At 38.7% G+C, this 15,551-nt stretch overlaps 2 protein-coding genes and 1 long non-coding RNA gene across 8 annotated transcripts in view; 2 read left to right on the forward strand and 1 right to left on the reverse strand.

Annotated features, from left to right (window-relative positions):
- Nucleotides 1-715: 715 nt before the first annotated feature.
- On the forward strand, nucleotides 716-9,223 carry cd226 (CD226 molecule). 4 transcript variants are annotated; one of them, XM_078280668.1, is made up of 7 exons: nucleotides 716-855; nucleotides 1,541-1,883; nucleotides 2,041-2,397; nucleotides 4,309-4,450; nucleotides 5,327-5,429; nucleotides 7,373-7,427; nucleotides 7,833-9,223. In XM_078280668.1, the coding sequence occupies exons 1-7, from the start codon at nucleotides 760-762 to the stop codon at nucleotides 7,943-7,945; spliced, it is 1,209 nt and encodes a 402-aa protein (XP_078136794.1). In that variant the 5' UTR covers nucleotides 716-759; the 3' UTR covers nucleotides 7,946-9,223. The 4 variants fall into 4 exon arrangements, with proteins under 4 accessions (XP_078136794.1, XP_078136795.1, XP_078136796.1 ...); XM_078280669.1 differs by having other exon boundaries at nucleotides 720-855; nucleotides 1,560-1,883; XM_078280670.1 differs by lacking the exon at nucleotides 4,309-4,450 and having other exon boundaries at nucleotides 720-855.
- Nucleotides 9,224-9,500: 277 nt separating this feature from the next.
- LOC144537178 (uncharacterized) lies at nucleotides 9,501-14,598 on the forward strand. Its single transcript, XR_013503830.1, has 4 exons — nucleotides 9,501-10,153; nucleotides 10,706-10,747; nucleotides 10,863-10,958; nucleotides 14,511-14,598. It is a non-coding gene; the product is annotated as an uncharacterized LOC144537178 (long non-coding RNA).
- Nucleotides 12,032-15,551, reverse strand: part of dok6 (docking protein 6) — a 48,079-nt gene continuing 44,559 nt past the window's right edge. For all 3 annotated transcript variants that reach the window (XM_078280673.1, XM_078280674.1, XM_078280672.1), the window contains one exon: nucleotides 12,032-14,699. In XM_078280673.1, the coding sequence (XP_078136799.1) occupies nucleotides 14,551-14,699 (149 nt within the window). In that variant the 3' untranslated portion in view covers nucleotides 12,032-14,550. The remainder of the gene's footprint in view (nucleotides 14,700-15,551) is intronic.

Here is a 15,551-nt window from a genome sequence, read left to right on the forward strand (position 1 = left end):
TTAAATATTCTTATAATAATAAAGTTTATTGATCTTTGAAAAGGTGTAGCTACCTGCATTATTATGCCATTATCATTATATTAGATGAAAATGGTCTCAGAACGACAATATTATCGTTTATCGCAATAATTTCTGGGACAGTTTATTGTCCAGCAAAATTTGTTATCGTGACAGGCCTATGTTGAGGTTTAACAGGTGTAATGTTTACCATGTTCACCATTTTCACTCGAACCCCAAATGTCAACCTCATGGTGGCGCTAGAGGAAAAGATATGGGGGGGTGACCAATGTCAGTAGAATTCATCCTCTGGGAGCCATGAATGGCTGTACAAAATGTAATGGCAATCCATTAAATAGTTGAGATATTTCAGAAACTAACATTGACATTCTTTAAAAAACATTTTCACAAAACAAATTTTATTTCAATTCAAAGATATAGATCCTTTAATCGTGAATTTATGTTTTATGAAATGCCATAAAAGGACTCAAAAGTCCTAATGGAAGGATAAACAAATGTATACAAGATGAAATGATATGGGCAACATCGGAACAATTTAGAAAACATCAGTATGGATCCCAACGTGCCACGTTATTCCATAAGCTTGCCTCCCAGTCTCAGCCCTGGTGATAAAGTGCCCCTCTGTGTGGAATGAGCCAACAGTGAGCTACCATGAAGTGTGCCCCAGTAGCTCAAGTGTTTCTCTGTAGCCAGAGAGCTAGCAGGAAGTGCAGCTCTGGTGCTTCTCCACTCGTCTCATCAATGCAGCTTTCATTCTCCCTCGGTGGGGCAAGATGGAAGCTGTACAGAAGGACCACTGGTACTTCGTGGTACTCATCTTTCTTCCTTTTCTTAAAGGTATGGTTACATATTTTTAAAGTTTATAGTAGATTAATGTATGGCAAACACTTGTATTGACTGTTGAAGGTGGCATTCACTTCTCTCAGTACTCTGAAAGGCTAATTTAAATATTTGTATGTAGTTTCATCAGTTTCTAATCTTTCATTTATAATCAGTAATTCAAACTAAACATTCCTTTATGCCATCATTTGTTTTGATTTAAACGGGAAGATGGTAGAAGAGCTTGTTATTGTGAGTTTTGTGAGACATTATTATTCTAAACCTGCCAGAACTCTCCCAAGGGCATCACTGGACTTGAAATCTGTTGTCATTCAGCTCGGATAAAAGGCTTTGAAAATCACCAACTATTGTCAGTTGTGTGTATGTGTACTGGCTCAAATTAGCCTAATTACCATTAAGCCAAGGATGGCCTCAAAGCTGTGAATGGCTGTGTTAATCTTCAAGTAGAGGAGATTTAGAGGGGGAAACATGGCTTTTTTGTTGTTGCCAAATCGGTGCAAAGTATTTCTCTAAAGTTTAGGATTCTGATGTGATACATGTAAAACATGTAAAAATGTCAATTAGTTATAATCCTACAACTGGTTATTCTTGTATATAATTGAGATTTACTGGTGTCATTTACTGATTTATCAGTTTGCACATTTATAGATGCATGATTTCTAGATTCTGTCTGAATTAACAGAAAAAAGCACTCTGTCCAGTTGCTGTCCAGCAGATGGAGGCTGCTACAGTCCGTCTGGAGGAAGGGATGGTTCTCAACTGTTTGTGTCCCTGGGACGGCAACCTCAGCATGGTGTCTTGGACCAAAGTACCAGACAAAGATCCGGTAGCTATTTTCCATCCAGAGTATGGAGTGGTCTTTTCTCACCATTACCGGGAAAGGATAGAGTTCCTGAGGACCACGCCTATGGACGGAAGTATTTCCATGAGGAATGTCACTCACCAGGATATCGGGGTTTACCACTGCTCTGTTCAGACCTTCCCTCAAGGCCCCTGGACAAGGAACATTCAGGTGGAAGATTTAGGTAAAAAGAAATGGCAAAAAAATACTGAGGTGGAAATTTGAAGCTCCCCCGCTGAATGCTGTTGGAAATGAAACTTTATAGATTGTTTCGTTTCCATCATGCATTAAGATTTTTTTTCCTTTGACGAGCTATTTCCAGTGTGGCTTGTGTTTTACAGATGAGCCCCCAGAGGAAGACAACAGCGCAGAGTCCCCCACCCCAGAGGTGATCGAGACGGACAACAACCTGACCATCAGCTGTAACCACGAGCACAATGGTACCATTTACCAGGTCATTTTGGAGAAGATGCCACATGGCCAGCCCTGGGGCATTATCGGAGTGTGTAAGAAGGTGGAAGGGGGCCTGGTGGGCGAGGACTATAGCGACAGGGGCAGGGTCAGCTGTGCAGACAGCCTGGATGTCAGTCTGCACCTGACAGGTGTGGTGCAGGAAGATGGTGGTTTCTACCGCTGCACCTTCAGCACAGATGCGGGGGTGCGGACCACCACTGTGCTGCTCACTGTTCCCCCTCCAGGTACAAAGAGACATCATGCAGTAATTAACATACACAGATGTCATCATTACCTTAATATAACCAGTTGAATATAATAGGCAATATATTTTGAAATTGAAAACGTATATGCTTAAATGCTATATGCCTATGCTGAACCAGAGCAAACTCTCTGTACTTAAAGGGGTGATAGAATGTAAAACCGTATGGACCATACGTATGTGTCACCGTTTCTGGGTTACTGGACTACCAAATGCCGAGGCCCTGACGCAGCTCCAGGGCCTACAGCAGCTAGCCGCGATCTTTACCCATAGCTTTGTAAGACCTGAGGGTATCTGTGATATACATGTCGTGACGAAATTCAAACTGTAAATATACAGCCGGCCAGCTCCGCAGAACCCCGAGCCCCGGTAATCCAGTAACGGTGACTTTCCCCTGGGTATGAAGCCCAGCAAGGGCAGATTGTGTGGAGCTCCTGAAGTCAGACACGTCTTACCAAATTTGCAATTAGCCATCAATTTTCGTAAAACGGCCCATATTTGAGCTTTATATAGTTGATTTCTCGCATAAAAAAGTCTAAGAAGTGAATTTAATAACGAAATAGCAGACAATGTATAACATTGCAGTGTCTGAAATATGAGACCTGCTGTCTCGTCTCCAATGTATGTGTATGTGGTTCCTCAACCAATCAGTCAATATGTTTTATTTAACTGTTTTTGAATTTAAATGTTTTTTTTTTTTTAGGGCTATAATACTAAAACTTTAATGTAAAAAAAACATTTAAATTCAAAAACAGTTAAATAAAACATATTGACTGATTGGTTGAGGAACCACATACACATATATTGGAGACGAGACAGCAGGTCTCTATATTTCAGACACTGCAATGTTATGCATTGTTTGTCTGCTGTTCGTATTAAATTCACTTCTTAGACTTTTTTATGCGAGAAATCAACTATATAAAGCTCAAATATGGGCCGTTTTACGAAAATTGATGGCTAATTGCAAATTTGGTAAGACGTGTCTGACTTCAGGAGCTCCACACAATCTGCCCTTGCTGGGCTTCATACCCAGGGGAAAGTCACCGTTACTGGATTACCGGGGCTCGGGGTTCTGCGGAGCTGGCCGGCTGTATATTTACAGTTTGAATTTCGTCACGACATGTATATCACAGATACCCTCAGGTCTTACAAAGCTATGGGTAAAGATCGCGGCTAGCTGCTGTAGGCCCTGGAGCTGCGTCAGGGCCTCGGCATTTGGTAGTCCAGTAACCCAGAAACGGTGACACATACGTATGGTCCATACGGTTTTACATTCTATCACCCCTTTAAGTACAGAGAGTTTGCTCTGGTTCAGCATAGGCATATAGCATTTAAGCATATACGTTTTCAATTTCAAAATGATTTCTCATGATGCCATCTATTTTGTGAAGTGCACCAGTCCCTTCTGCAGCAAAGCAGCCCCACAACATTATACTACCACCCCCATACTTCACAGTTGGGATGGTGTTCTGAGGCTTCAAAGCTTCGCCCTTTTTCCTCCAAATATACCGTTTATCATTATGGCCGAACAGTTAAATTTTTGTTTCGTCAGACCACAGGACATGTCTCCAGAAATTAAGATTTTTGTCCCCATGTGCAGTTGCAAACTGTAGTCTGGCTTTTTTATGGTGGTTTTGAAGCAATGGCTTTCTTCTCCCAGAGTAACCTTTTAGCTCATGGTGGTACAGGACTCGTTTTACTGTGGATAATGACACTGTCTTACCAGTTTCAGCTAGCATCTTCACAAGGTCTTTTGCTGTTGTCCTGGGATTGATTCGCACATTTTGCACCAAAAAACTTTCCTCTCTGGGACTCAGAATCCGTCTCCTTCCTGAGTGGTATGATGGTTGTACATTCCCATGTTTTTTATACTTGCGTATTATTGTCTGAACAGATGAACGTGGGACCTTCAGGCATCTGGAAATTGCACCTAAGGATGGGCCACACTTGTGGAGGTCCACAATTCTTTTCCTGATGTCTTGGTTGATTTCTCTTGATTTTCCCATGATGTCAAAGAAAGAGGCTCTGTGTTTGAGGTGTGCCTTTATATGCATCCACAGGTGTGCCACCAATTAACTCAAATGGAATCAATTAACCTATCAGAAGCTTCTTAAGCTCAGAATGGAATCATCTGGAGTTTTTTTTTTGTTTAAAGACACAATAAACTTAGTGTATGTATACTTCTGACTTTGATGAAAGTGATAAATAAAATACATAGAAATTCTCCCTCGCTCGATTCTGACATTTAACAAATGCAAAAAATATGTTAAAATGTATTGATCTAAAACAGAAAAAGTTTACTCTGATTTAATGTATGACAGTAAAGAAATAAAAGTTTTTGTGTTTTTTTCTGAAGTGTATGTAAATATCTGGTTTCAACTGTAACTGTGACAAAAACAAAAAAGAAGAAATGTTTTTTTTTAGTTTTTATTATTTCATCCAGGGACAAGAAAAGTACCATAGTTAAAGAATCGCCCATATACGGCCTTAAGGCTGGATGATACATAGTTTCTCATACTTAGAATGATTTATGGATGCAAATTTGTCTAACAGAGTACAGTGATTGAGGAAACATAATGAATACAATAAAACAATGCTTGTGATGTTAATCTCAAACAGTTCAGCAGACTCAGACAGACCCCCACCTGCTGAAACCACAACATCCTGTGGAACATCTCTGAATAATGCTACTAAGGAGATGTGTGTGTTTGTGTGTGTCTGCACACTACTGTACATGTTTGCTTTAATGTGATGTTGTATCTGTGAGTCATGAGCAAACAATGAGTGAAATATACGTATCATTCACCACAAATACGAATAAAACCACACAATTGTATTATTCTCTTCAATAGAATACCGTTGTTTTCAGGCTGTTATGGTATTTCTTTTTCATTATTTTCTCTCATTTTCAGGTGGATTCAGCCTATCTGTGTACATGATGTATATTTACATCGGGGCTGGAGCTGCTGGGCTTATTCTACTTATTGCCATCATCATACTAGCAGTGAAGCACAGGTAAGATCCCACACTGTGGTTTCATATATCTTTAGCAAACAAAACTCCCAAACTAATCTTGATTGTAAAATATGGGTCTATTTATTTAGTTCATCCATTTCATGGAAATCCATCCAATAGTGGTCTACTGTCAACATCATGGTGTGGCTAGAGAATAGTCATCGGATCGACAACTTTTCAAGGATTTCTTGTCTGGCACCTATGAATGTCTAAACAAAATGTTGTGCCAATAAAGAAGATGTTGAGATATTTCAGTGGATAAGTGAAAATGTTGATCTTCTGGTAGTGCAAATTTGTTTTTATTTTATTTAAATAAAATTGCAAAACTCCAAACAGCCCGTCTTCACCCAGAAAACAACCGTTTATGTTGATTATTCAAGCAGTTCATAACGACCCAGAATTAACTTTCTAGTTAGGCAGCGACCTCTCTTGGCCGTAGTAATTACTGTAAGAGCAAACAAGAAAGTGAGGTGACAAAGATTCTGCATGAGGAGGCAGGTTGGGGTTGTGGATGGGTCAAACAAAAACACAGGACTTTTACTCAGGAGACCGGGGTTCGTGTCCCATGTGAAACCAAAAGCCAACTGTCATTTTGAAATTAACCAAGTATTCAAGTATTACAGACCTTGGTCCGGGATGCAATGATGTCTGTGACGTCAGTAGTTTTACGTGACTCATTTTAAGCAAGTCCATAATGTTTTACTAACCCTAACTAAGGTCACTTTCACATCTACCTCATTTGGTCCGTTTAAAACGAACCCTGGAGCGTTTGGTAGGATAGTCTGATTCGTTTGGACTGGTGTGAAGGCTCGTCCGAAACCTCACCTCATCAGGTGCGGAACAAACGAACAAACTCTGGTCTCGGTTTGCTTCCAAATGAACTACAGTTCAGTTTACTTCAGGTGAGAACGCGGTCCGACCCAAATAGTGAACCAAAAACAGCATTTACTAGTCTGCAATTTCAACCTTACACACAATTTATGGATTTATATATGATTTAAGGGATGATAACTTTCAGATCCATAAGCTGTTCTGAGCACACATCGCTGGTCGTCTGTGTGACAACACATCATCTCTCTCTCTCTCTCCTTCACTCGCTGTCTTGTCAGCTGCTCATTGTTCACCTTCTAAAATATTAGAAACACTAAAGCAGAACCACAAAACCCAAGACATAATAAATTTGGTGAGACCAGAAGTGTCGGCGAGATTTGGATATTCTGTCCAATATCTGTGTTTACAGTGTTTGGTGCGTTTGACATAGTGCAGCGTGAAAGCAAACCCGAACCAAATGAAAAATGCAAGAATGTTGCAACTTCACTCCCTAATCGCAAGAGTCCACTGAACTATGGTTGTGAAAGTATTTTTGTTGCCTTAACTGAACTAATTCTGTTTCACATTTACTATGTGTTTAAAACTGTCCCTGTTACGTTAAATAGAACGGTCACATTATTACGGTCACAGTTACCGGTGTGGCAGTAAATAGAACAGTTGCATTGGGAGTCTTTGGAAATTGACCTATAACGTTGTTTAGGTACGAGGTTGTGTTGCACCGAAAGAGGTAAAATTATTGAGTTATTCAAAAGAAAAAGTAAAGATTAGAGAGATTAGATTAGAGACCACGAATGGGTTAAGGTTCAGGGGTTTATGGTTAAGGCAACCCCTAAGCCCCGAACATTTCATGGTAATCCATCCAATAGTTTTTGAGATATTTCAGGCTGAACCAAAGTGGGGCACTGGCCAACATACCAATACAGCCATCCTTAGAGCATCTAGCTGCTAGCATGGCTAAAAATGGGACTCTATTCTTCTATTCTTTCGATATTGGTGCTTTCAGAAGAAACTTGCACATAAGAAATAATCATATTATTAACATTATAATCACAAATAAGTGTGAAGTTGCAGCTGAAATTACCCACTTATGAAAAAGTCCTACATTCCCACAGGAAGAAGAACAGGAGAGAGGAGTACAGAGTCAAACTGCACCCATCTCAAAGACAGGTGAGCCTCACATTAGTCATCATATCTACTGTTGTTTTTACACTTGATATGTTTGAGGCCCTCCCTTACATTCTCTTCAGACATGCACTTAACTATAAAACTGTTACACTTTACAGTTAATCATGTTTGATACAGCACATCCTGTCATGTAACTTGATACACTGTATTTATGCTTGCTGACTTAACTAATGCTGCTTTACAATAACTGACAATGTGATGGCTTTTTTAAGTAATCATAGCTATGTAATGTAATAAGGTAATTTTATATTATCATAAAATCATATTTCAGCCCATTGATTGGATTTTCTTTTTAACTTTTTGCCAAGCTCAGTCATTACTTTATCATCGGTCACATGTCCTTGTCTAACACTTCATATACTAATAAAATCTACCTAATATTCACAGCCAAACTACTCTGTGTGTCCCAGGATGGCAAAGGAGTCCGGGCAGATAAAAAATTGCCCGGTCTATGCGAACCTACAGACTGTACGATCACACAAAACCAAACGTCAGCTTAATAATAAATGAGCATACATAAATTTGACGTACTGCATAATTTGAATGTGTAGGTTTTCACAAACAAAGCAGATTGATTTCCAGTGGCTTCAAAAAAAAGTATTTAGACCCCTTCCATTTTGGCACACATTATGGTGTTGTAAATGTAATTTTCAATGGATAGAATTGCAATTTCTGCCCATCAATCTACACTCAATAACTCATAATGTCAAAGTGAAAATATGTTTTTTAGAAATGTTTGCAAATTAATTAAAAATCAAAAACTGACATTTCTTTTCCCTAAGTATTCAGACCCTTTGCTGTGGCACTCCAGATTGTGGTCAGGTGCATCCTGTTGGCTTTAATTATCCTTGAGATGTGTCTAGAACTTGATTGGAGTCCACCTGTGGTGAATTGAATTGATTGGACATAACACACCTTTGTAAGTAAGGTCCCACAGTTCACACTGCATGTCACATCTACACCCAATAAAGTGTGCAAAAAGTGAAAGGGTCTGAATAGTTTCTAAATAAGATTACAGGGATCATTCTGACACTGATTATTCATACTGCGGTTTGAAATGAGTTAACAAGTTGGTGCTCATCTAAGTCTCAGAGAGCTGATGGGTTTGTTTGTGTCCAACCCTGCTCCCACTAATTAAATGTAGTATGTACTTCATAATCACTGTTGAGGAAATATTTGTTTTGGGCAAAACAATATTTGACAGTAACCATCATGCAGAAAGAGCAGACAAAAAGCCTGTATAATCATTCTTTTCACTTCCCTAACCCCCGAGTAAAACGATTGACAAAAGCCTGTGTAATTGCTCTCCTTTTACTTTAATCCCTCCCGGTTTCCATTCAAAGCTTGACAATGGTGTCTAATCATCTAACGGAAAAGAAAAGCAGTCACTCAGCACTGTACCGTCACTTGAGACTGTTGCTTTCCCCAAAAGGGCTCTCTGTCTAGGATGGCTGCATTCTAGTTACAGCACGCTCTTATTGTGAAAGCTAAATTCTAATTAGATAATCCTGTGCTTTAGTTTATAGCTCCTTATACTTTGTCTATCTATGGTTTGTTGATGTTTTTTTTTTTTTTTTTTACTATTTTAAAATGTAATTTAAAAATCATTATCATCATCATTTTTATGATAAGCTGTCACAAGTTTTCCAAGTTGTGTTTATTATTTTGTATGATTTCTAAACTTGTCTATATGCTTCTGTAAACCAAAATGTAATATGGTAGTACTATTAAGCTGTGTGTTGTTTATGTGTAATGTGATTCATTTATCTCCATAGAAATGGAGGCAGTGGCAGAGGCCGTAATGGATATGCAGGCTATCCTGCTAGGAAACAAGACAAATGTCGACAAGCTAGAAATGTGGAACATAAAGGGACAATATAGTTTGGAATCACAAGTTTTTGCCTTCATTCTCTCATCTTGCTGTTTGCGTAAAAACAGTAGAAGCTGTAACTATAAATTTGACTGTGACACTTGTGATGCTGCGTGTGTATGCCCAGCAATACTGAAAATGATGTGTGTGACTGTAAAAGACTCCCATGTGGTATGAATAAAACAATGTCATAGCCACTACCTCTGTGATTTCCTGTGAAGTGGGAGTGTGATAAGACGAAAGTGTTGACTGAAAACTATGTCTAGGAAACCAAATGATTTGCTGTGAATTTGAAGAACCTCTTTGTGTTTGTGCTTAAATTCTTCGAATAGGTCGACATTTTTGGAAATATGCTTATTCACTTTCTTGCTGAGAGTTAGATGAGAAGACTGATACCATAAATATGAAGCGTTTTCTAGCAGGCTAGCAGTGGGTTAGCTTGGCTTAGCACAAAGACTAAACGGGAGGAAACAGCTAGCATAGCTTTGTTCGAGGTTAACAGCAAAGCTGAAGCTCACTAATTAACATGACTTGTTTGTTTAATCAAGGGTTTTGTGCCAGACTTTGTCTGTGACTGTCTTGAGCAGTTATTCTTGAAATCTTGTTGTCACTGTGAGGCTGCCATGCTAACAGCAGAGACAACAGGAAGTTCCTTTGTCCAGCCAGTGTAAATGGAACGCACCAATAAATGTGAACAAGGCCTGAAATTAACACCCGACCACACGCCAAATGCAGGTGAATTTTGCCGGGCTAAAAATAGAAAAAGAAAGAGGGAAACGGAGATGACATGTCCAGGAATGCGACAGCAGTTAAATAAGTGAATGGTGAGAGGCAACAGGTAGGATTTAAAGTGTGACGTCTGTGCTTGGAGGCTTGCAAATATTAATGTTAACAGACTAGCTAGTGTTTGCTAACACTGGGAATGTAGCAGCCAAATGGGGGTTTACCATGGAATCATGCATAGATTTGCTACCAAACTTGGAGGCTTGCAAATATTCATGTTAACAGACTGTTGTCAGACTAGCTAGTGTTTGCTAACACTAGCAGCTAAAGTGGGGTTTACGGCTAGCTTAATGCAAACCAATGTTGCTGATAGCTACATTTAGATTTTGATTAAACCTTATGGTACCAATCCCATGCATGACATATCTCAATTTATTAAGGTAAAATAACAACTGGTAAATATAAGGTAGCATGCACAATAAATGACAAGAAGAAAAATAAATAAATATGAAAAAAAATATAAATATTTAAAATACAAAATGTGAATGTAATTTCAACAGCAGCACAACCTTACTGCATAATAGTTGTCTTCTCTGATGCCATCACTAGGCTGATTTAAGAATTGAATTTAGGCTGCTATATTTAACCGTGAGTTCATTTCATTCAGGTGTGAGGATGGTGGATCAGGAAAGACATGGGAAGGCAGCAGGTAGGTCTAGGTGGAAGTGTAGGGGAAGCAACTTGATACCAACAGATTCATTTCTTAATATTATTGATATGGAAAAACTAATGAGAAATATATTACATAATGTTTGTTTGACAAGATGTCTTAGTGGAGAAGAACACAGGCAAGGAGTGAATGAGACAGACATGAGGTCGGCGATGGCATCAGGTAGAGATGAGACCAGTGATGACATCAGGTAGGAGTTCTATTAGACCACACAAAACTAAATGTCCAGTATGGTTTGAAGTTCTGTTGACCAACCTATTCACTGTGTCCTTTTTGGGGGAAGAAATAGTGCAGACAGAGATGGAAAGCCACTCACCACTCAAATCACATCAACCAGTTGTGATGATTAGGTTTCTAATTGTCACAATTTGGTTGCCAAGGGCAACCGTTAACATCGCTGATATACTTTAAAATAAACCTTTATTATTTAAAGCCCATAATTGTCAAAGCGCCAAAGTTGTTGCTGCATACCCCTCTGACACTGGGTAGTTGTGCCACTGGATCTACCTGCCACGTTAGCGGGTAGCCAAAGAGAATTGAGTGATTCATTAGTTGGTTTTTGCCACTGTTGCTCTTTCACATTTCAACCAAGTCCGCAATTTCTTTGGTTTGAGCTAAAAAAAAAAAAAGTGGCGGCACATTACTGCGGTAAAGAGGCCGGCTGAAACAAGCAATCGACAAAAAGATGAGGATGATTCAAAGAAAAGAAGACGTTTTAAAACCAAGTGAACAGTGGGCAACAATGGCAAGGTTCGTGAATGGCTGATTCATGACAGCAGTAGGCTACAGAACAAATAAAAAGATGATGTATTCTACGAGTCATTAATTATATTGATTTCGTTAATAACTTGACAGCACTTAAATGTTCATAAATTATGCATGTGCATTTCCTGTATTTTACCTTTAGGGGGAAACGACAACAACAAAAAGTGGCTGGTAAAAAGCCTGTGTGGCTAGTGGATTTTAAAATTCACCTGCCACACTGACTGGTGGCCAAAGAAGTTAACTTCAGGCCCTGAATGTGAATAAACATGCGATTTATTTGCATGAATTAGTCACGTTTGTTCTGAAAAGCTAGCTAAACTAACCGGCCTGGCTCTAGCTTAAAATGTAGATAGGAGAGGCATTAATCTTTTTTTGTACCTCTTGGCAAGAAAGCGAATAAGCGTATTTCACAAAATTTTGAATAATTCCTTGAATGTTAATTACCTTTAATTCAACACTCTTGTTAGCGTAAAACATATGCTGATACATGATAGAACATTCAATTTATTACCTTTTTATCATCAAAAACATTACATATGTACATTTAGTGAAAACTGTAGTGCTACTAAGTATTCAAAGTGCTATCAACATATATTCTGACAGTAACAGAACACAAAATTTGATGGACATAAACACAGTCATATCCTGTAGTGACAATAACAGAAATCATGATGACACGTCATACCTACAAGCAAGTGAATTGCTACAATAAAAAACAACAAAATTTGCAAATGATAAACACAGTCAACTAGAACTTTCTCCAGTGTTATCAGTTAGTACTGCTCTAATGCTCCAGATGTAGTGGAACTATTATACATACATTTATTAACCACACTTGAGCTAAGACTCAGGACAACTAGGGCAGAAATGTGGCCAGATATGTTAACTGTCCGTCTACATACTGTTACTATGGGCTCTGTAAAGCAGACACATTTTTAGATGGGCACTTTGTTTGAGGCTCAAATTAATATGAAGTTCTTTAAATTACAAATATACAAAATAAAGTGACTGACTGCGAAAATCAACACAAAATAAATGCTTGTACTTGTATCTCCAGTTCTACAGGAATATTATAACAACAACAAAACACATTTAAATAAGTGATTAAGTTTGACATTAAAGGTCTGTTTTGCTGCCTCAAACTGATTGTCATTGGAATTGTTTTTCATTTCATAGTTGCTAGAATTTCTGGATTCGTGCCTTGCTTTAACATAACATTTAACAAAAAGCACAATCATTTTTTTTACCAGAAATATTTAACGAGATGAATAATTGTCTGCAGCGCTGACAGCCACCAACGGTCTCGATAGGTAACATTAAGTGTTTCAGGTGTAACATGGCATTTCACAGCTGGGTTGACCGTATTTAAGAGGAACCTAAGACTTTTTAAAACGTTTTGAAGGTACAGAGCTTAACTCTGTCCACAATAGTAAACTCAAAGCCCAAAGGCAATGCCTTGGTTAGGTCTCACACTCTGCGGTCTGTGTCGAAAGGCACTTCTTACTGAGGACAATGCAGAGAAAGATAGTTACGTATTGTAACTCCAGACTATATTTAGGCTTCACCCTTTAGAGCTGTTGCTACTGAGTTTATTCCTTGTGCATGTGCAGTCTTATCGTCACAGCGGTCACATACTTAGTGACATGTCACTCACATGCTACTATTGAAAATATTTGATACGTTTTCTGCTGATTTTTGGCTATTTTAGTGGCAACGGCCAGTAATATAGACCAGTAATATTTATTTTTTAGTTTCTATTCTGTTGCTGGATGGAAAACAAAATTATATATTTTTTAACTGGAAAATACATTATTTTGTTTCCTCTAATGCTAATACCACCATCAGCTGGTTGGCTTAGTTATCTTAGCACAAAAACTGAAACAGCATTCACTTGTTTTACCTCATTTGTTTATTCTGACAAAAACCCAAGTGTAAAAACAACAAGTTGTGGTTTTACAAGTGTAGGTACACATATTTAGTTAGCTTTGGACGGAGCCAGGGTAGCTGTTTCCCCTGTTTTCACTTTTCATGCTAAGCTAAGCTAACCAGCTGCCAATTTCCCAAAATGTCAAACTATTCCTTCAACGACTTTTGTTTGTTTTTATGTATTTTACTCGGCAGAGATTTCCTCAGTGAAATATCGATTCTAATATTTATTTATTTTTAAATCTGAACATAACATACAAGCAGGGCAAATGTTTTGACACCATAATCCATATGAGTCCCATGATGCAATACTGTACCAGTTATCAGATACTGTATATGAGGCTGGATAGGAGCTAGGAAGCTACTGAAATCAAATTGCTCTGCTAGTGTAATGTCGAAATGGCAGTTTAAAGTAGAGGCTGTGAGAAGGTTGCATTCTACTATTTGGGACATAACAGTCCCCTCCTATATCGTTGAATTTACATTACATTACATTTCTGAATGACTTTTTCCCTTTGCTGGTTCTAACCGATTAAGGGCTTTAGCTGATTCATCACTGAATCAAAGACAAGCTGTTTCTGTGTAAGGCATTGATCAATTTCACATTCTAGAGAGGGAGAAGTACAGTAGGATTGGGAGGAATATGTGTCAAAAATGGTGGAGTTTCCCTTAAAAGCTAAAGCTGCACATTGTTGGAATGAGTCTTGTGTGATTTCATCAATTTCAGAACAAAAGCCTTTTTACACATTGTTTTACAGCGGGCCTTAGTGTGTTTGTACCTCTTACTTCATGTAAGGTGTTATGCAGTGATTTAAAAAGGTGGTCCTGCTGGCTTCAACAGCATAATGACAACATAAAACATATTAAAACACTTACTTTTTGGTGCAATCTTTGAAGCTACTGCTGTTGTTACACAACACACAAAAAAGGTCCTTTTTCAGGGTCCCTTTCATGTACCACTCACTCTACAGTTGACACTATTGTTTTAAGTATCACCAGGAAATGATATATTACACATGTCACTATACATATTTCTACATCCTCTCTACAGTGGTGGGGAAAGTGTCCAGTTTTGGTGGAGCAATTCTCTGTCATTGAAGGGGTCTCAGGCTGCAACTGGATTCACAGCCACTAGAGGGCGACGGTGCCTCTTCCTGGTGCTGGCTCTCCTCCTGTTCATCAGACAGAAAGCTGGGGAACGTCTGTGCTCGAGGGATAAAAGTCATTGTCAGCCCGCTTCCTGTGGGGGGAAAAAAAGTGGAGAAAGAGTCAATGCAGCACTTCTTTTTAGCGAGGGATGACGTTTACCTTGTTTCATTTACCTGGACATTACATCCTGTTTTCTTAGACAATATATTTATGGTACCACTGTTGCTTAGCTACTGTCTATGCTGATATCTTTATATACAAATGAAAATTACAAGAATAACCCTGGCATTCTTCATTTACGTAAAATTATATTTTAAATAGTGTAGGTGGTTCTCAGATAACACAAATATATAAACCCTACGTTGTACAATAGTATGATGGACAGATGTGATGGAAAATCAGCCTTTCACCTGAAATAAACAACTTCATTTCAGAGTGATCTACACTGTCTCATCTTTTTTGGACTGTCTGCTGTCTCCCTTTCTTTCCCCTGCTTTCTCCCTCTCCTCCTTAATTTAAATTAATTGGACCAATTTGTTCTGCAGTTCATATTGGTTAACTGCACTGAGACGGAGTAATGGATACTTGTGGGTGGAGGGCTGTTCTGTGCTACTGTGAGACCATTAATAATATATTAGAATGCTGTTTGGAGATGTGCACGGCGAGGTAGGTTCAGGATAAAGTGGCTGGCAGGCTGCTGATCATGCACCGAACAAGGAGGAAGTGGCCAGTGATTAATATTTCAGGAGGTGCAAAACCTAACACAACACTATTATCAACTCTAACCTACTCTACATTATGGTACCTACTGATACAGCTGGCTAAGAGAAGTTTCTGCATGTGAATACACTTCAAATCACCTCAACCTCCAGAGGTTAACTGAAATTTGCTCAACAAAATTTGACTTTGTTTTCTATAAGCCATCTTCTTTCAGGGCCACATC

Source organism: Sander vitreus, chromosome 22 (genome assembly GCF_031162955.1).
Source record: "Sander vitreus isolate 19-12246 chromosome 22, sanVit1, whole genome shotgun sequence".
NCBI lineage: Eukaryota > Metazoa > Chordata > Actinopteri > Perciformes > Percidae > Sander > Sander vitreus.